General features: G+C 38.9%; 2 protein-coding genes across 2 annotated transcripts in view; both read left to right on the top strand.

The window, feature by feature from the left end:
* Positions 1 to 8815: 8815 nt before the first annotated feature.
* On the top strand, positions 8816 to 11535 carry LOC137969992 (collagen triple helix repeat-containing protein 1-like). Its single transcript, XM_068816421.1, has 4 exons — positions 8816 to 8866; positions 9397 to 9526; positions 9800 to 10141; positions 11024 to 11535. Exons 2-4 carry the CDS (start codon positions 9413 to 9415, stop codon positions 11372 to 11374), a joined length of 807 nt encoding a protein of 268 aa, XP_068672522.1. The 5' UTR covers positions 8816 to 8866; positions 9397 to 9412; the 3' UTR covers positions 11375 to 11535.
* A 5163-nt stretch (positions 11536 to 16698) lies between these two features.
* Positions 16699 to 27107, top strand: part of LOC137971872 (collagen triple helix repeat-containing protein 1-like) — a 19197-nt gene continuing 8788 nt past the window's right edge. The window contains exons 1-3 of the mRNA XM_068818618.1: positions 16699 to 16767; positions 16881 to 16985; positions 25187 to 25459. Of these exons, the coding sequence (XP_068674719.1) occupies positions 16699 to 16767; positions 16881 to 16985; positions 25187 to 25459 (447 nt within the window). The remainder of the gene's footprint in view (positions 16768 to 16880; positions 16986 to 25186; positions 25460 to 27107) is intronic.

Raw genomic sequence — 27107 nt, 5'->3', positions numbered from 1 at the left:
GGAGAGATCTTTCCGTGTTTCATGCCATTATCCTTAAAAGTGTTAGAAAAGACTCTACCACAAAATGAGGACCATCGTCACTTGTAAGGCAAACCATGGGTCGAAAACATTCTCTCTAGGCTACTGATGGCCACAACTGCTGTGTTTTTCTTTAAGATGCTAACTTCCACATATCTAATGTAATAGTCAGTCACTGCAAAGACATAGTCTCCTGATGGCACTGAACCCATGAAATCAATTGAAATGTCTTGCCAAGGTCTTTGAGGCAATTCAGTCACTCAGGTGAAGAGGTTCGGGATTGCTCGGTCCACTCACAACTTGACACCCATGGCATGTTCTGCAAAATGCTTCAGCTTCCTTATCATAACCTGGCCACCAGACCTCTATCCGCAAGCTTTGCTTCATTCTGGTCATCCCTTGGTGTCCTTCATGGGCTAATTCAATTGGTTTGTACGCCGCCTGTTATGTACAACAATTCTGGTTCCCCGAATTACAAATTACGGATTGGTTTGTACTTTGCGCATGTGGGATTCTCCCAATTTCCTGTCTCAATAATCTGTCATACATACTTCAATTCAATGAACGAAGTGATATATCAAATGAATCATATACTGAACTGCGGATATGAAATCAAGTAAAGCTCTAATTTTAAGAATTGCGTAGAGACGCCTGAAAAATTCAGGACTTCAACGAGGTTCGTTGTTAAAATTGTGTCCATAACTGCTAGGATCATAGCTTTACTTGATACTTCAATTCTTTATCTACTGCATACTCTTCTTCTATTTCATCTGTACTCATAGCTCGTGGCACTGCTGTGTTGGCTACAAATCTGATGTATTCTTCTGCTACATTCCTAGGCTGTAGTTGTTCAGTCTTCGTGAGGCGTGACAACGCATCTTCAATGTTCGTTGACCCTGGCAAATACTTTACAGAGAATGAATATGGTTGTAACTGCAGGACCCATCGCTCAATTCTCGCCGAGGGCCTAGACTGCGCTGAGTAAATGAACTCCAAAGGTTTGTGGTCCGTCCACAGTTCAAAATGTAACCCATAAAGATACACATGAAACTTCTCACAGGCCCATACATAACCTTACATCACCATTTGGCTTAGGTACAATCACAAAAGCCCACGGAGTTAAGCCATCAACCTTCTCAATGATGTCTACCTTTAATCATGCGTCACGTTTTCTCTCGATCTTTTCCTTTAAGCTAAATGCAGGCCGCCTCAAAGGTTGTGCAACTGGCTGGATCTGGTGATCGATATGAACTTTCAGTTGAAAGTCTTTGAACTTTCCTATTCCTGTAAATATATCCTTGTACTCTGTACTCTGCCACAAGATTCAACGGGCCTTGCAATTTTAGGACTCCCAGCTCAATGGCTGATTCTCTTCCTAGTAGTGATTCTTTTCGCCCTTTGATAACGGTAAATTCAGCTGAAACACATTTGCTGCCTACTGTCAGATTTTCTGTAAACGTTCCTATGACTTCAAGAGGTGTAACTGCACCATAAGCATGCAGCTTCTTTGCATCCTTTCGTGACACGCAATACGTTGCTTCTTCAATAGTTCCCACAATGCTAAACTAATAATGACATTTGCACCTGCTCCAGAATCAATGATCATTTTCACTGGGATACCCCCAATGTATGCTGTGATCTTCCTTCCTCCTTGAACATCATCAGTGACTGCAAAGATATACTCATCTTCTTCCTCCTGACAATCTTGAGCCTGCATGTATACCGAACCCGGGATCTACTCGGAACTTCTGTAAATTTGGTTTTGCTTAAATTTGCAAACTGTCCCCGTTGAGAATATTTGGAGAACGTTTTTTCCCTGGCCGGACACTGGGGATCTCTGGCAAAATGACCACGCCTACCACACCAATAACACTCGCCTCTCATTGCGGCGCATTGTCTCGACCATTCCGTCCTGGCATTCTATCATTGACTCGATTTACTGATCCACTTGGCAGATTCACACTCTAGGTTGACCTTTTGACTGCTTCAAAATTCCGGGAAATTTCTTGTGAGTTTTGAAGTGTGAGTGTCTGGCCTTTTTCCAGACGTTTACGTCGTAACTCATTGGAACGACACTTTGAGATAATTTGATCCTGGATCTGTGTTTTCATTTGATCTCCACAATCCCACTGCTGAGGTTTCCGCCGCAGTCGTACTGCAAACTGGTAAATTGCTTCATCTTCTCCTTGCACCATTTCTCTGAATAAATGTGGCTCGTGTGGAGTGTTCACTTGTGTGATCATGCAACGAAGTGTAGAGTTAAAGCATGATCGTTATTCTGATACTGCTTTGCACTCCCTTTATAAGGCAGAACGTTTAAAATATCTTGTACATCTGGTCCAACGCAATGAAACTAGGAAGCCACAGCTTGCAATTGCACTCAGTGCCCACACTACTCGGATCACTATTGACATCAAATGGCCGAATTCCTCCAATATCCAATTCTCTCAAATTCATTTTCTGTCACAAACGTTATTTACACCGTAAAAAGCATCCTCGTCGCGAGTTGTAGAATTCAGTGGACATATTGAATATCGAATATCCGCACGCTCTGCTATTTACCGTTCTAATTTACCCTTCCGGTCAACTATCCGTAATATTTTACATCATGTAAGTCACACGAAATATCCCACAGATCTGGGCACTGTATTAACGATCTTAAAATACTGCAGCAAGAAAGCATTGACACTTGTTGATTGTTACTAATATAGTAACAACTTCTCACTGCTAACGTTTGAATTCATACAGGGCTTTAGCTCCTGGATATACGATGTCTCTTTTCTTTTACAACGATAATATGTTTTTTCCGATGCAATAACAAAATTGTCCCATTTGATGTTGCGTCCAGTCGTTGTGATGTGGTCGGCGATAGCTGAATGGTGATCTTTACTTGTTAGAGCCTTCAGTTTGTCTGTCATGTAATCGTACGTCATGTAACGTACGTCATGTAACGTAGAAATCGTCACAGTTCCAGAATCTTGCTTTCATATTACTTTTGACATTTGAGAGCGATTCAAGTGCAACCTCGTTCCCAGGGTCTGGAGGCAGAGAAGATAGCCCCTGGGAACGAGGTTGATTCAAGTGATCTTTGTAAGGAAAAAAGGATTTTATCTTAAGCTGTGATGGCCGAAGAATTAGAGTTGTAGGCTTCTGACTTTTTTCATGACTTCATTTCCTCTTTTTAGGACTCATGACCCTAGCAAGTAATACGTCATCATTGCATAAATTATTATGTCTGAAGCAAAACACGGTTGTATAAAAATTAATAGCTTTCAGCAATTTTACTTAGCTCTTATTAACCGAGCAGGAGGTCTGTATGGGAGAATCTTGACCGAGGTCGTGAGTACAGACCGAACGCAGTGAGGTCTGTACACACGACAGAGGTCAAGATTCTCCCATACAGACCTCCTGCTCGGTTAATAAGATATTTATTATATGGCAAACAAGAACAATTTAATTCGTTTAATGTAACTGGTTGTACTAACTGACATTTTGCTTGCGAACGGCGATGAGTGGCGATGAGCTGAACTTAATTCTGTCAAAGTTTGCTCGTCATCCTCTCTTTTGTCATCATGCTTTTTGGCACTTCTATAAATAAATATTGGTAGAAGAAAATACTCAATATTTTTGCATTTTAGTTTGCATCTTTTCACCGCAAAACAGTACCGGTCTAGATGCCGGTGTAGGGTGGAAAATCTAGACCGCGGTCAATATCAATTTTAGCCAATAAAATTCGTGAATTTTGTAGTTCCCATTCCTCGTGAGACAGAGCCATATAATAAGTTCACTTATTAACTGCAAAACAAAATTCTAGTGTCATAAGAAAATGTTGGTTTGTATTAAAGAAAACCTAATACCAAACGGAGTTGATGCGTAAAAAATCGTATTTCGTATTCTTGGTTTCGGTTCTCTTCGCCGAAAAGTAACAATTACCTTCGGTAGCCGGAAATACGTTTGCTCTCAAATGAGATGAATAATATTCATGTTGGACATCTTAAATGTTAAAATCCGATAGCGACACGCTCGAAACAACTACGTTGTTCTGGTTGAAACATCTAAGTGCTTTTTTTTATGAAAGTTAACTGAAAAGGAGTCACCTATAAAGCTGTTATTCACTCACTAGTTATCCCTCCAAAACGAGCATAAATTATTGTCCCAAGAACAATGTACAGAGCATCGACGTATCCAGAGAGACACGTAATTCTAACCTGCTCGTGTTTATAAATAATTTATAGTTCCAATTGAGGTTCTTTACTTTTTTTCGTTTGTGTGCCCTTTTTTGATGAGGGCTTGGGTGCAAATTTTGACGGCTTCCCTGGCTGAAAATATGATCAAGGAAAGCACTGAAGGTGCATAAATCTAATCTTTCTTTATTAATAAGTGGGAAACGTTCGTTTTAAATTAAGGTTCATTTTGCAACCAGGTTAAGTATAGCTTATTAAAACGTTACGATTCAAAGGCCCAAATATTCATTGTTTATCACGAAATCTCTATCTATTACCTTCGCTAGAATTATGCAAGAGGTAAACCGTATACAACGACAAAGAACATGAGGAATTGAAGAGATATCTGAAGTCGGCGATGAGGATATCAGTGGAAGTTGTCTCGTGTCTCGTAGGTTTGCGAGGTGTAATTCAGTCAGGTCACTGTCAGGTTCGTGTTTATGTTTACATTTTTTTCTAATTGTTGCGAGAGTGCAGGGTTGGTGCTTTGATGAGAGAATTCGTACTCCACCACTGTGACCCGGATTCTATTCTCAGACTCACGTGTGGGCTTAGTTTGTCCACTGATGTTTTAATGCGGGTGTTTCGGCTTTTCCCTTTCGATAAACCATCGTTTGAAGCAGTCTGCTTTGCAATTAGTTTCTCACAATAAAATGAAAAGGGCTTTTTTTCCACGGTCATTTAGCTGTACGTATACAATTTTCTTTTTATGCAAGGGCCAGCTGTAGAATTTTGTATGGCTTCCCTCTGCCAACTTTTCCTGCTAACTACCGTAAAAAAAAATTAAGATCAGGAAGAAAATAATTCATGCGTTCCAATGGTTCACTGTTCAATTCTCCGCATTTAAATGACAAAGATACAACTCAATGCTTTACACAGACTAACTTTTGAGAGTAAATATTTTTCCGAACTTTTGACGGACGTATAATGGGTTGTTAATTCGCTTTACCTTCTGCCTTAAAATTAAATTCCAAATCGCGACAAAGTAAATACATATACGCACGTGGCAACATTACAATTGGCCCAATTGCCAATTGAAAAACATACTTGCTTATTTCAATGTCACTGATTTACTTAACTAGTTCATCAGTGAAGGAAAATAATCTGTGCAAAAAACCTGTAGAATCAACAGCCGAGCAATGAAACTGAAGCAATTGACCGGCCACAAACCAAATTGCAACCGTAGAGACAAGATCACGCTCATAATTGGAAAAAGCTGCCCAGATCAATATAAGCGATTTCTACTAATAATCGAATCAAAGGGCTTGATCCTAGCATTACAGAGAGTATAAAACTATGCATATACTCGTATAATTCGTTTTCGGAAGATCGAGTCATAGTTATCGACTCAGATTATCGCAGTAGGAAGGTTTATCAATACATCATAAAATTAACAAATCCCCTCTGCTGCCACATTTCATTTCTATGAACGACAAATCCTTGAGTGTCTTCTCAAACCTCGGAAACTTTACCTTGCGAGGATTTCTTATTGTAAATCATCTCAATTTCAAATTTTCGACGGAAATACTGGCATTTTGAAAATCGCAATGACGTTATTGTAAGCACACTAGCGTACTTAATGCAAACTTTGAATCACCTGCTGCCTCTCCACAAACAAGTGTGGCTCTTTTTATGATATTTTTGAGGCTGTAACTAGCACAGTTTTCGATAGTCAGATTTCAAGAGAATAAACAAAATTAATATTTGAGGGGAAAGAGATTTGTGCTGATAAAATACAACCGGAACTTATTTTACTTTAAAAATAGTTAATTTTGTCCTCTCTCTCAACAAAACAAATCGAGAAGTCAATAAAAAGTAGTGCGCGGTAAAAAAATGCGAAATTTTCCACGACAAAGGAAGTACTTTCTCAGAAAGTAAACAAGAATCGTCGAAGCTAAAAGTCGGTAGAAAATAAAAATATACTGATCCATCTCATTCATTAATTAAAATAGACGTTCTGATTTGAAAAAAATGATTTTGTTCCGAAAAAGTCTTCAGATGGGATGAGAAGATTTAACTTGATTCCTTCTTTGCGTACTAAACAATAATTATGGTAATAATCGGTTCATTGTAGAAACTGAGCACAAGTCACTTATGCAAAATGGGGAGACTGTGGATCAAATCAAAGCGGATCATATGAACTCAGAATTATTTTTAAGCGGAAGAACAACCTCGTGCGATCATGAGTAGACGACTGGAACTTGAAACTCAACACACACAAAAATCGCACTCAAGACATACGTATACTGGGGGAATGTCTATAACACAAGGGTCGTATTTAATAATTACATCATCAGCTGCTCTGAATCCGAATTGATAGTAAAATGGGAAAAAAAGTGTTTATAGCTTTGACTTTACTTCATTTTTACCACTTGTATTCTATATGTTATCTATCGGAAAAGGGACCAACATAAAAAACATGATGTGAGAAAAACGTTCTAGATCTCCTGATCAGTTATCATTAATGCATTCACAAAACAGCGCAAAACAAGAAAAGCGTTCGAGTTGTGCCATCATGGGCAAATCTCAAGAGCAAAGATTTCAATATTTAAGTTTATCCCAAGTTCAGTTTTCCCATAAGAATTACTAAAAAACTGCGACGAAAAAGCCGGGCCATGGAAGGGGTGAGTGTTCCTCCAATGGCTCGGTCACTAAACATTGTTTGTGTGAGTCTTCATCTCCCTTTGGCAACTCGTGAATGCCCTACGCTCAATTACAGAAAAAATAATTGTGGTGCGAGTTTCGCTGTTTATTAATTTCCCTGATTTTCAACTGCTAAACAACCCCTATCTGAGTCATAGATTTTTCGTATTATTATCAGCATCCTCAGGCTTTTCTTTCCTGCGTCTCGCTAAAAATTTTCGACTGATCTGTTCTCAAACCGTGCTCTCAACCATTACAGTATCGTCAAATGTTCACGAAATGTCAGAAAAAACTAGTGTCACCGATTTTTCCAGAGCGCTTCAGTTATACCAAAGATATTAAATTAAACAATAAAATGAGATAAATTTCCTCTTAACTCGTATTAAAGTAGTGTTAAAGGAACATAAGAAAAGAACGTGTACCTCGTTTGGCACTTGAAGAACAAACAATTCCAACGGTACCTTAGATGACCGTGAATATATGAAAATTTCTTATTTCAAAACTTATACAGCGACACAAATCCGGCATTGTCGAATACTTTTTAAACAGTCCAACGTTATCGACTAGTCGGTTTTTTGTTAAAAGCAAACTTAATTAAACATAATAATAAAACGTTCTCTGGTTAAAAAGGAACCACCAGCTTTCGACTGCCAGGACCTACAGCCTTCAATGGGTGAAAGCGAAATGAAAGGTGACACAAATTAAATTCGGAAAAAAAATGTGTGAAGATTACAAAGCGATCAAGAAATTTACAAATTTGAAAAGAATGTAGCACTGTCCAGTTCGTAGGACGCGGATTAGACTGTCCAAAAACAAGAGTAAGAGAAAAAGATAGACGGTGAGTGATCACAAGTTCTCAGTAGCAATAGTTAAAATCCGCTAATTTGGTATCTCGTTCACTTAACTGCCTCGACTCGTTTGTCGACTGACGAGGTAAAGCGGCCAATATGGGAAGTTAGTTATTAGGTGCCACCTTTTTTGATCGGATATGGTCATTAAGTTTATTGATTTCTCTGTAACATTTCAACCTCTTTCGGAGCAATGAAAGTGAAGGCATACGAATCTAGTGCGAGCACTTCAAGCCTGTACTTATAAATTCAGAATGTGCATTCAACAAGACGCTGAGAGATAAATATTCGTTCAGTAGCGGCCAAACTGTCGAGAATTTTCGTTGCCAAAAACATTGAAGATTCCTACCTGAAATGTTTTCTAAACGATTCGCAGGAGAGAAAATACAGTCCTTTCTGACATCAGTCACTTATTGAAGACGTAGGTCAGTGATTTGCCAATTTAGCTCTCGGTAAGAGAAACTTAGTACGTTTCAGTAGGTTTATTTTTGCAATTGTTCGCACTAAAAGTTCAGCTAACAAATTCAAGGTAGGAAATTAATAGTTGGACGGGAAGAGGATACTATCAATTTCTGAGAGCTAAAATAATCAAGTTGCCATTGGTTAAATCAAAGTAAGGTTATTCGTGTATACCAGTTTCCCCACTTTTACCCATATAGTATGCGACTATGCCTCAATCGATGAGAATACATGAAGAATACATATCTCAGTCGTACTAACCGAATTCGAGGTCTGTATTGTTAGTAACGGACCGAGATTTTTTCCGCTGATATGAGCTAGGGCCATGAATCAACGGGGAAAAGCAAGTAGTCGTAACTTTATTGCAGTTAGTGAGTAAAGTGAGATAAATGATAACAGGAAGGGGGAATATTCTTTAGCTATTATGCAAACAAAAGAAACAGGAATGAAATGTAACATTTTGTTTGACAGCTGAAACAATTCCGTTGATGGTAACGCATAACTATTAATATTCTATCAACTAATGATTTAGCGGACTTGAAAAAGTGACAAGATAAGTCAACAGAAGAGATTATAAAATTCGTTCTGCAACAAATGTTGTTATCAACTCCTGACTTTGGAATTGTTACGCAGGAACTTGAACAAACACAAAGCGAGTTTCCTTTGCGAATTCAGGTATGGTCTTCTCCCCCATTTTCTCATTCCACGGCGGTAAAAGTAATAAGGTTTTTAGCGTCTTTTTCTCGGCTGGGAGAAAGACGAAGCTAAACATTTCTGTAAATATTGTTCTGGCAGATTAATTTAGATGAAAACTTTGGTCAAACAAGTTCATCTAATGTACGCCAGTATTTTTCTCTTTTTATGTAAAACAATTTGATCGCATTGTCCCTGAAGTAAGAGATTATACCAGTAGCTCGGTTAATTAAAAAAAAGCGCAAATTTCTGGAATTATAAATGGCGGAGATAACTAACTAAGGTAAAAAATCCAGATGCAACTATTCCGTGTTTTGATAGACAACCGATTATTTTTTGCCTTAATGTTTAGCGAAACAAAAAGCAGAGTTGATTAACACTGCGCGCTGGGGTGTGGAAATATCTAAATGAAAAGCAAAAGCTTTGCATTTAATTTTAACTTATTAAGGTCCTCACCTATATTTCATGGAAAAAAGTTACCAATTTTTGTTACTTTATTGTGTTCGTTACAGATCCCAGCGAAACGAAATGGTTCATTTTCGAAGTAATTCAACCCCGGGCTTGATGTTTTCACTTGTGTTTGCGATCCTGAGTTACTTTGCTGCAGCGAACAACAAGAGCAGCCAACAACCCATCAATGCGGTGAGAAAAAAGTAACCCGCTTGTTCAGTATACCAAACTAAATGACTTTTTTTCTCAATTAGGGATACATTGATAAAAATTAACGAGTCACCTCAAAACAAAAGAGGTTTTCCATGGGGAGAGGAGGGTGAAAGGGACGCTGTGGGGCGTGGGTTGTCAGTAAGTGTGAAGAGGAGGTGTCACTCGTTTTGCATGATTAGAAATTAGATTAGCCTTAACTGTGAATAATCAGGGAATTTATTTCTTCCTTTTTTTTTTCTTTTAAACGAACAGCCTGCTTCCCTTTTCTATGGAGGCATTCCAGGAATGCATGGAAAGCCTGGGTCACCTGGGTTACCAGGCCGTGACGGAAGAGATGGTCGTGAAGGGGCCAAAGGAGACCAAGGACAACCCGGTAAGGCTGGACCCCAGGGACCTCGTGGGGTAGTGGGTCCTGCTGGTGCGAATGGAAAGGATGGCGCAAAGGGTGAACGCGGTGTCCAGGGCCCTCCCGGCCAAAAAGGAGAGCGAGGAGAGAGTGGGGCAAGTGGAGCTCCAGGTGTGATAGCTTTTAAGAACTGGAAGGAGTGCGCCTGGAAAAACATTAACGATGGCAAAGATCATGGCCTGATTAAGGTGAGCAACAGATTATCTTTTTGGCAACAGAGAAGACATGTTTATATCGTTGGTAAACAGTTGCTGAAGAAAGCGAAACACATGTGCACGTCATTTCCTGGAAGAGGTCATTTCTCGTGAAGTAAACAGATAAATTAATCTGCTTAGTAGATATTAATTTCTTCTATTAAATAAAAAAAATGGATTGATTTAAGAGCTGAATATTTACTACAGAAAAAAAAAAAGGAAAACAATTCGAGGTAAAATCTTTGATTCACTTTGCCTGAAATTTAGAAGGAAAAACTTACACTTCAAGGTTCATTTAGTGATCCCTTATTTTATCTTTTCTGGATTTATTTTTCTTATTAATTTGCATAATTATTTTTTTTACAATTACTGCAAAATTCTCGCGCGCTCATTAACTAATTTTTATTGTCAATAAGCGGACAGACACATAAATTTATAATTTATGCGATATTGACGAGAGATTGCATGAAATTGAAGTTTCCGCATTTTTGTCTCGCGTTCTTCTCGTGTTTTCACTTAATTTTGACCCCTCTGCCTTTTTGTTATTGTAAAAAACAAATTGATGTCAGTTTTTCATGCGTCTGTCCTGTTATTGACAATGAATTTCGTCATAACATTGTCAACTGAGTAGTCTGCGGATCCACTCGGCTATCGCATCGTGGATCCACAGCTACTTTGACAATGTTATGATCAATAACAGGACAGACGCATGAAAAACTGACATCAACTTGTTAAAGTGCAACTGATAGTCATAATCGAATGATAATTAAAAATAATAGTATGGTGATCTAGTATCTATTACTGACTTCTGGGAGCTAAATCACCTACTTTTATGGCCTCTCATACATTTAATATAAGTCGATTTTTATTACACAGGATTGCGTGTTCACCAAGAACTTCTCTGATACAGCTCTTCATGTGGCCTGGACTGGTGGTTTTCGAGTTGCAAGCTGCAAGAGTTGCTGTAAACGCTGGTACTTCACTTTCAACGGTGCTGAATGCTCGGCTCCCCTCCCTATTGATGGTGTTGTGTACTTAGCTTTGGCGGGTCAAAGTCCTCATCGCGTCCGCCATATTGAAGGGCACTGCAACAACATTCACAAGGGAAAGGTGCGAGTGGGATTCTGGGTCGGCAATTGTGCTGGATATGGAAATGCTGATGCCTACACCGGTTGGAATGCAGTGTCCCGGATCTTTGTAGAGGAAGTTCCTAAACCTCAAGCTTAGATAACAAAATGTAATCTTCAGTGCGGAAAAAGCACTTTAAAGAGACATAAACCTTTGAAATGTACAATTAAGTATACACAATTTGGATAATGGCGACTTTTGTTTATTGGGGCTTCTTTTGATTGTAATAAACATTCTGCTGATTGGAAATAAAAGTTTCAACGAGACCAATACCTGCCTCTGAGTACAATGCTTATTACCTTGTCAGTCCTCTATATGTTTTTCTACATTCTTCTTCACGATGTGTTGTCAAGAGAGAATGGGACTTTTCCCACTCTTTTCAAAGTCAAACTTTTCGAATTCGTCAGCAAACGTGATACCTACCACAGCGGCCATTTTTTCAGATCATGCAGAACAGCAAAGCCGCCAAGTCTGTTATTTCACAACATCATTACAACTGACCAACCAGGTGTCTTTCTTTAAAAAACAGAGGTATTAAAAGCAAGGTGAACACACCAACTATTTGTGGGCAACATTGAAAAAATATTATTGGAAGAGACCCATGTATATATTGGTTATTGACCAAGCGTGAGGTCAAGATGGCTGGATATTGGCCAAGGTTTTTTTTGCGTGTTTATGGATCGAGACGAGGTCGAGGTCCATAAAAATGCAAAAAAAGAACGAGGCCATTATCCAGCCATCTTGACCGAATAAGCTTGGTCATGATAAAGGATTTATTTTAGGAGATAAAACACCAAAAAAAAGTGATCTTTGATCTTGCTGGACCAAGCGAGAAATCCCGAGCGGGCAGTATAGCTCCATCTTGCCCGCTCAGGTAGCCAATCACAGCTCGCGATTTGATTCATCTTGCCCGCACAGGGATTTAATAAGGGAATATGATATTCTGTTTCGTCATTCCCCGAGGCCAAAGACTGAGACCGGTAATTAACGGGATCCCATTGAAACCACCTGAATTTTTTCCGATATCTATAAGAGACAACTGTTACGTTTAAGGGTCACTTCACTTTATTTCAGTCAAAGGGATATCTCTTTGCAAAATTGCGATGAAAGTATTTAGTCTTGTTATGTCAAGCCGGTGTTGAACCCAGTCTCCCTCCTTACTTCGCACTGAACAAACTTTAGCAAAGAGACTTCTAACCGCGCGGGGAATTGATCCCAAAATCGCGAAAACCGGAAATAACACTCTCTCCATTTGGTGAGCAAGCACGTATCTCGAAACTTAACTAGGTGGCGTTCCCTGATTTTTGGGATACAATTAAGATTCCCCATTTCGCATTTTCAAACAAAATTTGAACGAAAAATATTCATTGGAACCCTTATTTCATCTTCTTACACCCCACTGCCAACTGCTAATTGCAGAAGCCGTTTCTACCAGGACTCCAAAATGATAACAACTGTTTTAGGGAAAGAAGATAGATTTGAAGTGATAGGAAGATATGCAATGTATATATTGATTAAATTTAATTTTATCGGAGGCTATCGATCATCGGGATTTACAGCGTCTACTATTCCACGAACTTGCTGAAGTTACCTTTAAAATGCTACATATCGCCACCACCTACGTACATTTGCTCAAAACGTTTTCCTTGATTAATTTGTCAGCATTATCTCACTTCTGATATATTGTGAGCACTGAATGATCTTTGATGGTTTGAAAACATTGAAAGAGCTCAGCAAGAAAAAAAAACAACAACTCAAAAAAGATTGGTAAAAAAATATATACCGGCAAGCGTTGCTTCCGTGGTATTGATTTTTCTGTTATTGAACATTAAGGCATTCACGAGTTGTCAAAGAGAGAGGAGTTGCATACAAAATGTTCAGTGATCGATCAGTTGGTGAAAGGCAGCCCTTTCATATTTTTTGTGTATTTTTTTAGGGTAATTCTGAAAATGGTTTGCAACCAATCTTTATAGACACAGACAACAATGCTGCAACGTACAAAGGCTGGTAGCCGAACAAAAGGAGCTAAAAATGAGAGATCTTTTGTTTTCGTCCTCCAATTTGGTGGCAATAACTTAACGTGAAAACTACCTATTGAATACTATTACCAGTTACTGTAATAGTTAAAGGTGGGTAGTATTCCAGGGAGTCATGGACAAGTGCTCTCCAGCAGTCTCTGTCAGCCATGGTCACTGCTATCTCCTTCGTCTCCGTCAACCCTGTGTCTAATCGTAGGCTATCAACAAAAGCTAATCTAGGTCTCCCTCTGCTTTTTTGTCCATGTGTGGGCTCAGAAAGTACAAGGGCGTTAAGGATAACGATGAGCTTGACCATCTAGCCTCATTCTCCTCTAGATCTGTGCAACTTTGGAGCTGACCTTTGGAAGGCTTCCATAGAACTCTGAGTTCCTCGTCCTCAAAACATACTGATTGATACTTAGAGCCATCCGAAGCATTCTTGTGTAACATCCATCACCATTTTTGTCTGTTGTTTAGCCAGTGTCTAAGTCTCAGACCCATACATACAATGCAATAGTACAGATTTAACCGTGTCTGTAAAAAGACGCATCTTCAGGTCTTCAAGGTCAGGAGGTTTGACTTCCACACTGTTACCAGGTTGTGACATGCCGACCAGGTCTTTCTTTTCCTATTCAAAACATCATTCACGGTGTTTTTTATCTTCCCTCCAAGATAAACAAAGTCCTCAACTAACTCTATCGGTTCACGACTGGTGCTAGTAACTGTTTCTGGTCTATCAATGTTCTCTATCAGGTACTTTAAATTAGTCTTACTCTCATTCACCGCTACCTCCTTAACCTCTCATTAACTCCTCTGCTGCCTTCACGGTGTCTGTCACTAGGGCAATATCATCAGCAAACTCTGCATCTGCAATTCTATGGACCTTAATTAACTCTCCTGCTCTTTGCTGGTGTGACTATAAATTCTGAGTCAAGGTGCTTTTCCATCACAAGACGCATACAGAAGTCCACCTTAATGATGAAAAGGTAGAATGCAAAGGTATCGCTTTGGAGTACTCCTGCAAACGATCTCGAAAAAAATCTGTCTTTCCATCTGCAGTGAGGACGTGTAGAGTAGAGAGTCGAGGTCCACAATCTTCTGAGAAATTCCATAGGCCTGTAGAATCTTCATGAGGCACTTTCAATTCTGTCCACAGAATCAAAGGCCTTCCTGAAATCAATAAAGACCATGACAGCAGGAAGGTTCTGGCTCCCTCTAAGATCTTCCTTAACATTAGTACTTTCTCAATCTCAGGTTGAACGCCAATGAGAATCTTCCTTTTCAGGGTTTTAGTAACCAGCAATGTTAGAGAGATTGCTCTGTAGTTGTTGGTGTCAGTGAAATCTTCCTTTTTCGGGTCTGAAATAATGTCGGATTATTTCAAGTAGTTAGGCATAAAAAGTGTGTTTGAACATTCCAGTAGTAACATTGGCATGAACGGTGTGGATGTTTGTGCCTTGGAGAGAAAATTGAAAGTTAAAATTATCGACAGGTGTTTCACCTCGTACCCTTAAATATGGTAATTTCACCTGGATGTCATTCTTGCCCGGCCCGGGTTGGTCGAAGCATGGTTGGCGCTAACCAGCGTTAAATACCATGGAAACCTATAGGTTTTGATACCTCGTATCCAAAAGTTAGCACTAACCTGGCTTCGAGCAATCTTTCCCAGGACGACAAGCGCAAAGGAATATACCACTGAAAATGTAAAAGGCACTTGCAGGGTAAGTAGAGCCATTGTTTTTGCTCATTAACATTATTGTTTCGCTGTGTTCTCGTAGTCGTCGTCCTTGCTTATTTGAGCTTTCTATCATTATTTCAGTATGTCACCGATATTTCGAGAACTCTTCACTGTTGAAAGGTAATCTTGGAAAACGAAAGACACCTCAACAATTTTGTTTTGTTCTCTTTAATATTTAGTGTTCTCGGGTCGACTTTTACAGATACTTCTCGTTCAGTTAACTCCCTTTTCTTTAGGTACACAGCTCTTTTTATATCTTCTAAGGTTGGCCTGTCAATAATGTGTCAATCACATGCCAAATGTCACCTGCCAAGCGAAATGCAACTGCGTAACGTTATTATTTTTACACGTCTTTGTTAGAGCCAGCTCCTATTCAGAAAATGTTCACTTTTAGAAAGCTTTCTTCTGAGTTGGCCTGGTATACCACAAAATAGAGTTGCGTATTAAATAATACGGAATATATGTTGCAATACTTAAAGGCTACTTTTACACTCAGATTAGCTAGAAGGCTGTGACATAACAACCAATGAACAAAGTAGCATTGATAAGGAAGAGGGATGGGCTTAAAGCACCGCCAAATACATAACAAGTTACGCGGGCTAGTGGCAAAAGTAATTTAAAATTGTACAAGAGCAGCTGTAAAGTTTCGGCTGGTATTAACTATATAGTGTCAAGAAAAAGTAAATTAAACCTGTGTAAAAGTCTTTTGTGTGTACATAAAGAGGACCTCTTTTCTGTCATACCAGTTAAAACATTCTTAATGAAAAACGTAGTGGCTTTGCCTACCAAACACCTTTCTCCAAACTACTGACTACAAAGCGGTACTCAGTATAATTACATAAACTATGTGCACTCAAAAAAATGCATGGAAGGCCTGGATGCCCTGGGTTACCAGGCCGTGACGGAAGAGATTTCTTTGAAGGGGCCAAGAAGACCAAGGACAACCTGGTAACCCAGGGATCTCCTGGGGCAACCCGTTCTCGCCATTGAATTCGTGATTATCCTGAATCGGTTATTCCCTATTATCGTGAATTTAGAAGACTGAAAGCTTGATATGGCTTATGGGAAACGGTCATATATTGTTTGAAAATGAAGACAACCTAAGTAAATGGACATAGGACTCGAACCTGGGCATGTGTATTAACCCGTCACCTAACCACTAGACCACCACACCGCTAGCTGCTCAGGAACAATGATTTTAAACACTTTTTGAAAGTGCTGTATTATTATTCGCCAAAAACATTAAACACTACAAAAGATCGGTTTCCAAACTTCACGACAAAACTAAACAATTTAGAATCAAAGCTCAGCCCTAAATTATTAATCTAGCTTAGGCCTAATTACTCTTCAGCAGCGATATTCTATGATAGTTTTATCTTTTTTAGAAAGGCGGTGTCTTGATCTTCAGTGGTAAAGCAGAAAAAAACGCTTATAGAGTTCAAATCCAATCCTCGGATATGATATATTATTTCCTTATCCTCTCTGCTAGCAAAAGTCCTGAATTCAAATCAACTTAGCAATTCAGGATAATCGCGAATTCATGGGTGAGAACGTGTTGCCTGGGGTAATGGATCCTGGATGGCGCGAAGAGATAACGTGGCGTCAAGGATCTTCCCGGTCAAAAAGGAGAGAGAGGAGAGACTAGGGCAAGTACAGCTTCAAGTGTGATGGCTATTAAGAACTGGAAGGAGTGCGCCTTGAACGTAAACGATGGCAAAGATAATGGCCTGATTAAGGTGAGCAACAGATTGCCTTTTTGATGACAGAGACGACAGGTTCATATCATTGGTAAACAGTCACGGCTCGAGAAACTTTCAATGTGCAAAACACAAATGTAAATCGTTTCCAGAAAGAGGACATTTTTCGAGAAGTAAACGGATGTGTTAATCAGCTGAAGAAGACTTTGATTTCTTCATTTCAAGTTCTGTTTGCCACAGAAGGAAAGGAAAACGAGGTAAAAAAAAGAAGCATTTTACAGCTGGCTTAAAATTTAAACGGATCACTTTTGCTAAAACTCACATTGTAATGTTCATTTTGTATCCCTTATATTTATCTTTTCTGGGAGGTCTTTTTTCGTTAACTTAGTGACATCAATAGAGCGAGTTTTGTAAAACCAAAACCAAAGTAATTACTTTGGCCAATCAAAAAGGACGGAGGCAATCCAGTAAACCAATCAAAACTCGACGTAATTACACGTAACCGATACAAAGCCCGGGAAAATATGCACGCACAAGCCACGATTGGTTTTGGTTTCACTTCTGATTGGTTGAAAAAGTGGGGCGAGAACTTTGAACCAATCACTGAGTGAAGCAATGCAAAACCAAAGCAATTCGCTAATTACTTTCGACACTCAATTGAAAACTGTTCGAATGATAATGATAATGACATTAGGGTCCCTTAGATCGGAGAACGAGGACGACTACAAGTATGAGCAGCGCACTTGGAAAATTATCGGCCTCTAAACTTTATAGATACATATACATGCATAACCTTTATTAACGTGTCTAATCGTTCTAGCGCCACAAGGCACTAATTGGCAACACCTTTAAAACAAATTACATCATCAAATTAGACTAATTACTACTATAAAACATATAAAAAACCGGAAATCAACACTATTCAAGCTAAATACACCTTTACACAATAGAACTAATAGTATATTACAATGTAAAACTCAATGCATATATGAGCTCGGACGCTAAGATAACTAAGTAAATATGCGTACGTCCAGTTAACCTGAGCATAAGCGGCATTCCCTCCCACATCCTTCAAGAATTGATGTTATATCCTTTTTACGTATCATTGTCCTAAAAGCTGCCAAAGTTGTAATATTTCTAATATTTATGCGCATGTTCAATAGGGAAAACTCGTACTCCTAGGCCTAGTCGTCCTCATCTTCCGATTTAAAGGTCTCTACGACGACAACAACGACGACGATGATGACGATCCACTCTCGACTTCTGGGATGTTGAAATTATCTCCTTAGAAACGTTAAAGTGTCTTTACTTTTATGGCCGCTCATACATTTATAATACAATTGATTTTATTCCACAGGATTGCTTGTTTACCAAGAAAGTCTTTGATACAGCTCTTCATATGGCCTGAGCTGGTATATACTTTGCGACTTTAAGGCTGCACGAAATGCTGTAAACGCTGATACTTCACTTTTAACGGTGCTGAATACTCGGCTGAATCATTGCTCGGCTCCCCTCCTTATTGATGATCTCTTCCCAAAATTAACGATTATCTTTAATTCCTAATTTTCTTTGAATTTACTATTATCATCCATTTAGGACACTCTACCCCAGGACTTGTCGTAGAAGAGAAAATAAGGAAAACAAAATCATATCCGTGGATTGGATCTGAACCAGGAGTTTCAACTCAATGAGAACTGCTTCCTTCCGCTTCAACACTGAAGATCAAGACACCGCGCTTTTAAAAAAACTATTTATTGAAGTCTCCCGTAGAATATCATTGCTGAAGAGTAATTAGGCCTAAGCTAGATTAATTAGGCGTTAGGCGTAAGTTTTGATTTTAACATGTTTAGCTTTGTCGTGAAATTTGGTAATAGACCTTTTGCAGTGTTTAATATTGTTTGTTGCCTAATGATAATACAGCATTATCAAATAGTGTTTAAAATATTGTTTCTGAGCAGCTGGTGGTGTGGTGGTCAAATGGTTAGGTGACATGTCATTCAAAAATTCCAGGTTTGAGTCCTATATCCATACGCTTGGGTTGTCTTTTAAAAATGAAATAATCATTTCCCATAATCCATATTCTGATCAGCTTTCAATCTTCTAAATTAACGCTAATTCGCTATTTTCGCAAATCCCATAATGCAGTTCATTTTGGGGGGTTATTTGAATTAAAACAATGAATATCCATTTCACTGAAGCATGATACAATCCCAAGAGTAATCAACTTGTATTGCTTTTATGTAAACCCCCTCCCCCTCCCCCCAAAAAACATATTGCATTATGTGAATAGGACAGTAGTTTATAGTAAATTCTGAGCAAATAACGAACTAACGATAACCGTTAATTCAGAGGTAGAGAATGGATAATTTTCGTTCCCAGATCCCATCGTTTTCTTTCTCGTGCGAAGGCCTCGCCGCCTAAGAGAAACGATAGCATCTGGGAACAAGAATGGAAAATACTTTTGTTCTTGGGCCATCGTAGTTTGATCAAAAATAAGACACAAACAGCAGTGATAAACATATTGAACTTTTTCATTTTGATAATGACTTGACGTTTCGTATGTGCTCTACATACATTTTCAAAAGTAACAACATACGAAACGTCAAGTCATTATCAAAATGAAAAAGTTCAATATGTTTATCACTGCTGTTTGTGTCTTATTTTTGATCAAGAATGGAAAATATATGAGCTGAGAATCGCGAACTTGTTCCACTAGGTGGATAAGTATCTCGAAAGTGACCTCGGTCTCGTATTCTGGTTTTTGAAATAGGATCAACTTTCGTCATTTCTCATTCTCAAAGAAAATTTAAAATGAAAATTATCCATTGCCGCGAACTTTTCTTTCATCTTCTTACAGCTTTTCCGGGATTTACAGCGTCTATTTTTCTATGTAGCTTGGACTTTACAATGCCACATATCGCCCACTAACTACTTTTAATTTGCCAAAAAGAGGATTGTTTTTTTTTTTGTAAATCCATTCCAACGGGAAACACAAGAGTTCATTTTGCACCACCTCTGGTATATCGTTGTCAAAATTATGTGCCTACAGAGCGCAGTAGGCGTAAAGTTTGGTATTTCCCTTTGTTTTTCGTAGTACATTTACTTCCGTGTCAAGAGTGTTAACTTGTTATGAATGTTTCTTGTCCAAAGTCCATCCTTGTTTCTTCATACTGATCTATTTTTATGCTATGAGACTCGCTGAACTCAACTGACTTTTATGAATTGTTGTTTGTAGGCGCTGGGACTTTGATCTCAGGGGCGTGAACTCGTTAAATACTCAAAGAATGTTTCTTGTCCAAAGTCCATTGGACTCAGTCATACTGATCTATTTTGATGCTAGGAAAGGCTGAACCCCACTCACTCTTCTGAGTTGTTCGTGAGCGTCGGATCTTCTACAGTGATTTGTTTGATTGAGAAGGTACGAAAATTAAGGAAACGTACACTCACGGGTAGTCTCAGGTATGACGTTTTGTATCTCTTGTTTTTGAGTGTTCCTACGGAGCTCTAACTCATCTCAGTTATAAGATCGTCTTTTTCTCTATAGTGATTTGTTTGATTGAGAAGGTAAGAAAATTAAGGAAACGTACACTCACGGGTAGTCTCAGGTATGACGTTTTGTATCTCTTGTTTTTGAGTGTTCCTTCGGAGCTCTAACCCACCTCAGTTATGACATCGTCTTTTTCTCGAAACAGCCTTGCTTGTCGTTTCCTTCAGAAGCAAGGAATCGATAGTGTTTGCATAACGTAAGTGAAGTATCACGAGGATAATTCTCGTGGGCTACCGAAACTGCAATTTATCGTTTTCCTAAAGCGAAGGACCTTGATTAAACATGTAAGACTTATGACTAACCGACAAGACTCTTGTGAGAGTCAGACACTTGATAAAATTAACCTAAAAATAAACGGTGCATGCGCATTGCTGCCAGATTAAGAACTCTGCAAAAGTTTTCGATTACGTCAGACAGAAGTGGTGTCCGTGTCCCGCTGCTAGTGTGTAACACCTGATCAAACACAAGCACCGCGCGTGCTTTGATGTTCACACAGCAAATCTACTCCAGTTCGCATTCATTTTCACGTCAAGTTGTGCTTTAGGAGCTTTTACTCCTCGATCAATGATTACACCTGAAGTCAGCTGACTTCCTGTCGAAAAATATCGTATTCTTTCATTGCTGGCGAGAGATTGCGAAATTTCTTCCTCCATACGTCTTTCAATATATATAGCTTACTTGTAAGATTAAAAAAATAAACACTCCTTTGAAAGCCTTTGATAGGCTAATTAAGGACGGCGCCTATTAATTAAAAGGTATTTTTGCCCCGATTTATGATTATGCAGGAAATGAAGATCTTAGCAAGTGCCATCGAAATCCAAAACGAAATTTGGGGGTAACCACGTATTTTTCCAAGATAATTCATGAATAATATTTGCAAAAAGCTTTAAAATACAAAGCAATGTATGTCGTTCTTTCTCAAATTGAAGCTTAACTATCTCTCAAAAATGCATGGTTACCCCCAATTTTCTTTCTGGATAACAAGACTACTAACTAAGATCTACTTTCTCCGGATAGTTTTAAACCGCGCGAAAATATCCCTGTATTAGTGAGCATCACCGGTAGGAAACCCGAGTATCTCGAGATGCGCAGAACGTATGCGCAATAACAGTGGTAGGCACTGTCCTTAACAGTATAAGCCAGAAGAAATTTTTTTTTTTTGGTATATTAACTTAAAGCTTTCTTCATAGCTGTATCATATACAGGCTCAATATGAACTCAGATAATGACCACCTCCCAGATGGCTTGATAGCTCAACTGGTAGAGTACTGCTCTAGTATCGCACAGGTCGGGTTCGAATCCCATTCAAGCGTGAACTTTTCAGGCTTTAACTTCTTTCGCTGCGATGATCAATATTTCACTAGAAATCTTTAAGGCTGGTCACACGCTCAGATGAAAATGCAGCGTATGCATGCAGAAGCAAGCCAAACCCTGTGATGATGCAATTGACCAGCTTGCAGCATATTTCAGTTAAAAGAGCAAGTACAGCGCATTAACTCGGTCATGGGATCGAATCCCGTTCAAGGCCTGGATTTTTCAAGCTTACTTGCAACTGTTTAAGGTTTTCACTAGTTAACTGTGAAGATCTTCCTTCATTTGTTGTTCCTTCCGCAGTTCAAATATATAACATTTCACATTATTCTCAAAATCATTTCATCGATCTCTTTCGGGATACAACTTGAACTCGCAACTGAAAGTCATGACTTCTTAAAGGGGCTAGGTCACGCTATTTTAGGTAATTTTGTTTAATTTTGTTAATTATGAGCTCTAAACGTCATATTGGCAGATCAAGAGTCTTTCATTTGCAAAATCACGGCCACATAACAACTGAGAATGATTTTCAAGCTTTGTAAATGACATTTTGATATAGACTGATATAAATTTGAAAAAAGGTGGGCCGACGTTTTTAAAATTTACCCAAACTTAATCCATTTCAATCCTCTCCAGTTTTGTCCATCCATGTCCCTTCATGGCTTCTCTGTGTTTTGTTAGAATTCTTCTATAGTTTTGAACAGTTATTTTGATATTTTAGTTAATTCTATGACCATTCGATCAGTGCTGAAAATGCCTAAAATAGCGTGACCTAGCCCCTTTAAGTGTAAAATGCACATTGCAGCGTGCCCTTGGATAAATAAATTGCACTTTCGGAAAGACTATAAACCCTTTATTAGAGCTACATATTACGCAAAGACAACTTGAATCTCAAAACTTAGCTCAGTTGACAGTTATGGAAAAAAACACTGTCAAGTTATTGGACTACGACACGTACGCAATGAGTGCCTGCGTGCCTTTTTGTTAAAATATCCCGTATCTCGTCAATTCTCCCCCCCCCCCAAATATCCCGTACCCCTATAATTTGTTACCTAAATATCCCGTATCCTGATAACCCCCAAAAGGGCTTCGTTATTTGCATTCACAAATTTCGTAACATTAGTAATAAGAGTTTTTACAACAAACAACTTCAAATTAAATTACAGATTTATCTTTCTGGTAATCTCTCGCCATCAGTCTCCGAAGCTTACCCTTAGCTGAAGTTCACTGTAACTGGACAATTTGTGTTAACTGTTTTTGCGCATCCCACGGATACGCCCTTATAGGCGTCTTGTTAATGTTAGATCAGAACCAAAAGCAGTTGCAAGCAAGCTTGAAAAAAATGCATCCAGGCCTTGAATGTGGATTCGATCCCATTACCGTAATTTTGTGCTAGACTTTCTCTGCCAACTGAAATATCCTCAACCAGCTAGGATCTGGTCAGTTGCAAGTTCAAGTTACATAGCAGGTGAATGCTGAAATGATTTCAAGAATACTTGCGTGTTATTGAATTATGGAATGGACATGAAATGAAAGTTGAAAAAAAAATTCTGTATATTATTCCATTAAGCGGAGGTTGCGTGGTCCAGTGGTTAGGGCGTCGAGTTTGCATGCGGCTGCCTCGGGTTGAAATCCCGTTCTAATTAACCTCTTGTATGGATTTGTTTCCGGTTGTTCCAGGTTCAACTCTACCACGCCTTGTAAATAGTCTACTGATTGCCTCCTATGGGTATCCATCCCCACCAAAATTCAAACTTGTTGTTCTTAAGTCCAATCCTTCAATTCAAGCATTCTCTCTTGCAATTTAAACTCGCAGTTGTTAAATTCAGACAAACAATGACGTATTGAATGTCTGAATTGCCGAATTGAATGTTTGAATTGCCAAATGGAATAAACTAAAGAACAAAGAGAACATAACAATACCTAATCAACAACGCCTAATCAGAATAACATTGAATTGGTTCTTTTGTCTCCTACCACTTTGGTCCGGTACATGAAGGTCTACTTATGGTTTGGGCTTAAAAACAACAAGTTTGAGTTTGGGCGGGGATGGATACCTATAGCCTCCTGCCATTTGGGGTTGTTAATCTTGTTTCTGTTCAAGGTTATTAAATGGTATGTCTGTGAACAGCTTGATGGCCAAGTGCACTTCCACAATAAACAAAGCATTTCCTTTTTTTTTTTTTTTTTTTTTTTTTTCACTTAACACTATATCGCTATGCTCTCAAAGGGAAAAAAAACATGGGAAAATTGAAGTTATCGCAACCATTGCAGATGCGGGTAATGCAAAAAGTCTATTTGGATCTTACGTCAATTTTCTCTTTTCTCACAGAATATCAGACAGCAGAAATAACCTCTATTCTCATCAAAATGTCTTGGATCTTGCTGACGCTATTTTTCATGTCACTTTCGTATAAGAGTTTTGCAGCGGGGGATACCAATACTGGTGGCCCGTCTTGCAATGACAACGTAAGCGAATAAATATATCAACTAAACCATTTTGAATGAAATAAAAACAAACATTATGACATGATCATAATGTCATTTTATCTCAAGGCTTGTCATAGCTGATTTAAATACCAGTTTAAGTTTCTCAGCTGGAGTATGGGGCGTGGACAATCTCTGACAACTAGCCGATAAAAAAGGAATAGTTCGGATAACAGCAAGTTCAGTGTATTGTGCGTTCCTTCTCGCCTTCGTTCTCATCGTGTTAAAATCCTGAAACTGTTTCCCAGTGCACTACAAGAAATTTTTTGGTGACGTCACACAGCCATGCTAGACTTACTTCCACTTTCTCTAGATCGCGATCGGTCATCTCGAATAATTGTTTCAAAACAAACGCTCGTTGTGTCAGAACAATAGGGCAACCACGCATGTCACAATTATTCAAGATGGCGGCGCCCGGGAAATTTGAAAGCCAAAGCAAGCGTTTTTGAAATTCATTTCATTCGGATACAAACCCTTTCATTGTAAACATTATATTCTGTAGTTTAAGGTTATTTTTCTGTTTTAATGGAGGTTTCCTTTAAACTATGGAACTATGTTGGTAAGCTAGCACCCCCAACAAGTTTTCCCTCGCCTGCTGCCGTTTTAACGTTTTGTCCACAAATTCAATGAAATCAATTACCCCTGCACGTGCACGAGAGTCCCTACGTTCCCATGCCACTCTTAATTTTTTTGAAGCGAATGTTTGGGTATTTATTTCATTTTAATTTAGGTCCAATTCTTTTGGCTTTTGCTTCTTTCTTACTTTTTTTTTCTTATTTATTTGCTTTTCGTCGTTTCGTGCGTATATTATGTATTATAAGAGAAGTACCCAATAAAGCTAACAGAAAAAAAAGACTCCTAACTGCTAATGTTTGAATTTATGGTGGGCTTTAGCTCTTGGATATACAATGTTTCTTTTATTCAGTACACACACGTCAAGTTAATATAAACTGCATTTTTTTTACAAATGTTTATCACCGCTGTTTGTATTTTATTCCTAAATGGAAAGGTTTCTTCATCTGTAACAGCAAGCTAATGTGCTTACAATTTTAAGAGTAATCAATCAACAGGTAGATAAAGATATCAGTAAGTTTTGTTTGCTTTCCGATCCAGCAAGTCTCGTCAATTTGCCATTGTGGTATTCCCGGCATGCATGGCAAGCCTGGATCCCCAGGATTCCCAGGCCGCGATGGACGGGACGGCCGTGACGGGTTAAAAGGGGATCGGGGACAAACTGGAGCGGCTGGTGTCCAGGGTCCTCCCGGCCAAAAAGGAGAGCGAGGAGAGACTGAGGCAAGTGGAGCTTCAGGTGTGATGCCCTTCGAGAACTGGAAGGAGTGCGCCTGGAATAACCTTAACGATGGCAGAGATAATGGCCTGATTAAGGTGAGCTGAGCAACGGAATACACAAACCATTAGTCTGTAAGCAGGCTCTAGTGTTTGAGAGTTTTGTAGCAAGTAACCGTGGACAATCTTCCTGTCGGTGTGCGTTGGATCAGTGGCTTGCGCTGATCGACGTAATTGCAAGTTGAGAAGCTAAATATTTTGAGGAACAGCCGATACAACGTAGATTTGATTTTAGTGGTGTACTGTATTTCGGCTGGCCAAACCAGCCCTCTTCAGGTACAATGAGATTTTACATTGGATTGCTTCTATGTACATATAATTATATAGTAAATGGATGTTGACGTAATACTGAAAGAATGTGATAAAATATGGTAGTTACAACAAATTTGAATTCAAATACTAAGAGTAACGGAAAAATAACGAAAGTGACTGTAAATAGTAAACTGAAATTTAACACGTTTCTTCGTGGATATTAAGACCGTTGGGATCAATTATCCTGCCTCAGTTTTGAATTTTAAAAAAGCTTCCCTGGCCTTATGGATCGAACCTCTGTTGGAAAATATTTTTTCGATAGGAATTAATTGCATGTCCTTAGAAATGTTGTGAGGAGAGGTGACTGAATAAATGTTTTGCGCCTGTAGTAGGTTTGGATTTGGTGTTAGCATTATCTAAAGTGCGGCGGTGTTCATTAAAACGGTCTTTTAAACGTCGTTTAGTTTCTCCTAGGTACTGTAGATGGCATCTGTTACATTGAATCATGTAGATAAGGTTTTAGTTTGGCAGGTTATGTGGGAATTAATGGAGCGTGTTTCGCCAGTAGAGAAGAATGTGTAGTTGGTTAGTCCATGGAAAATGTGAGGACAGCGCAGTTTTTGCCACAGCGAAAAGAATCGGAAGGAAGTGTGGAATTAGAATGAGTTACATTAGGGGACAGTTTAGCTGTTACCAGCAGGTCTCGAACGTTAGGGGATCTTCTGAAAGCCACAACTGGTAGATGGGTCAGAGGAAAGAAGTACATTGTAGTGTTTTTTCATTACGTTGAAGATTGAAGGAAGTGATGGAGTATTGGTCGTTATAAAAGGTATGCGTTCAGGTTTGTTTATCTGTTTAGCTTGTAGGGTATATATGCTGGAAATATCCGTGGAGCGTTGTATTTGTTTAGTAACAAAGTCGCGTTGGTAACCTCGTTTCATAACGTATGTCGTTAGTTCAGTAGTGCGAATCTTGAACGTTTCGTCTGTAGAACAAATTCGTCGTAGGCGGAGTGTTAGGCTGAAAGGGATGGCATTTTTGTGTGTAGAGGATGACAAGAAGAATAAATTAAATGTTAGTGATTGTCCGCGTAGGTTTCGTGTATAGGTCTGTATTTATGCTTCCGTCCCTAGTAAGTGAGACGTTAACGTTTACTTAAGGAAACGAACATTGGTCGGAGAGTGTTAGCTGGTGAATTTTATGGTAGGGTTAATGCTAATGAGATATAGTCGATGAACATTTTTAGGTTTTCGGGACTTTCAGTCTAGATCATGAAAATGTCATCGATGTATCTCAAGTTGAACCAAGTATGGGGTTGAAATGAGGCGTCCTTAAATCATTTTTTTTCGAAATACCCAAGGAAAAGGTTAGCAAAAGAGTGGGCTATTTTAGTGCCCATAGCTGTGCGGTCTATTTGAAGGTAGTGGCTATCATT

Source organism: Montipora foliosa, chromosome 9 (assembly GCF_036669935.1).
Source record: "Montipora foliosa isolate CH-2021 chromosome 9, ASM3666993v2, whole genome shotgun sequence".
Lineage (NCBI taxonomy): Eukaryota > Metazoa > Cnidaria > Anthozoa > Scleractinia > Acroporidae > Montipora > Montipora foliosa.
The sequence above is the reverse complement of the archived record's forward strand: the minus strand, read 5'-3'. Positions and strand labels throughout refer to the sequence as shown.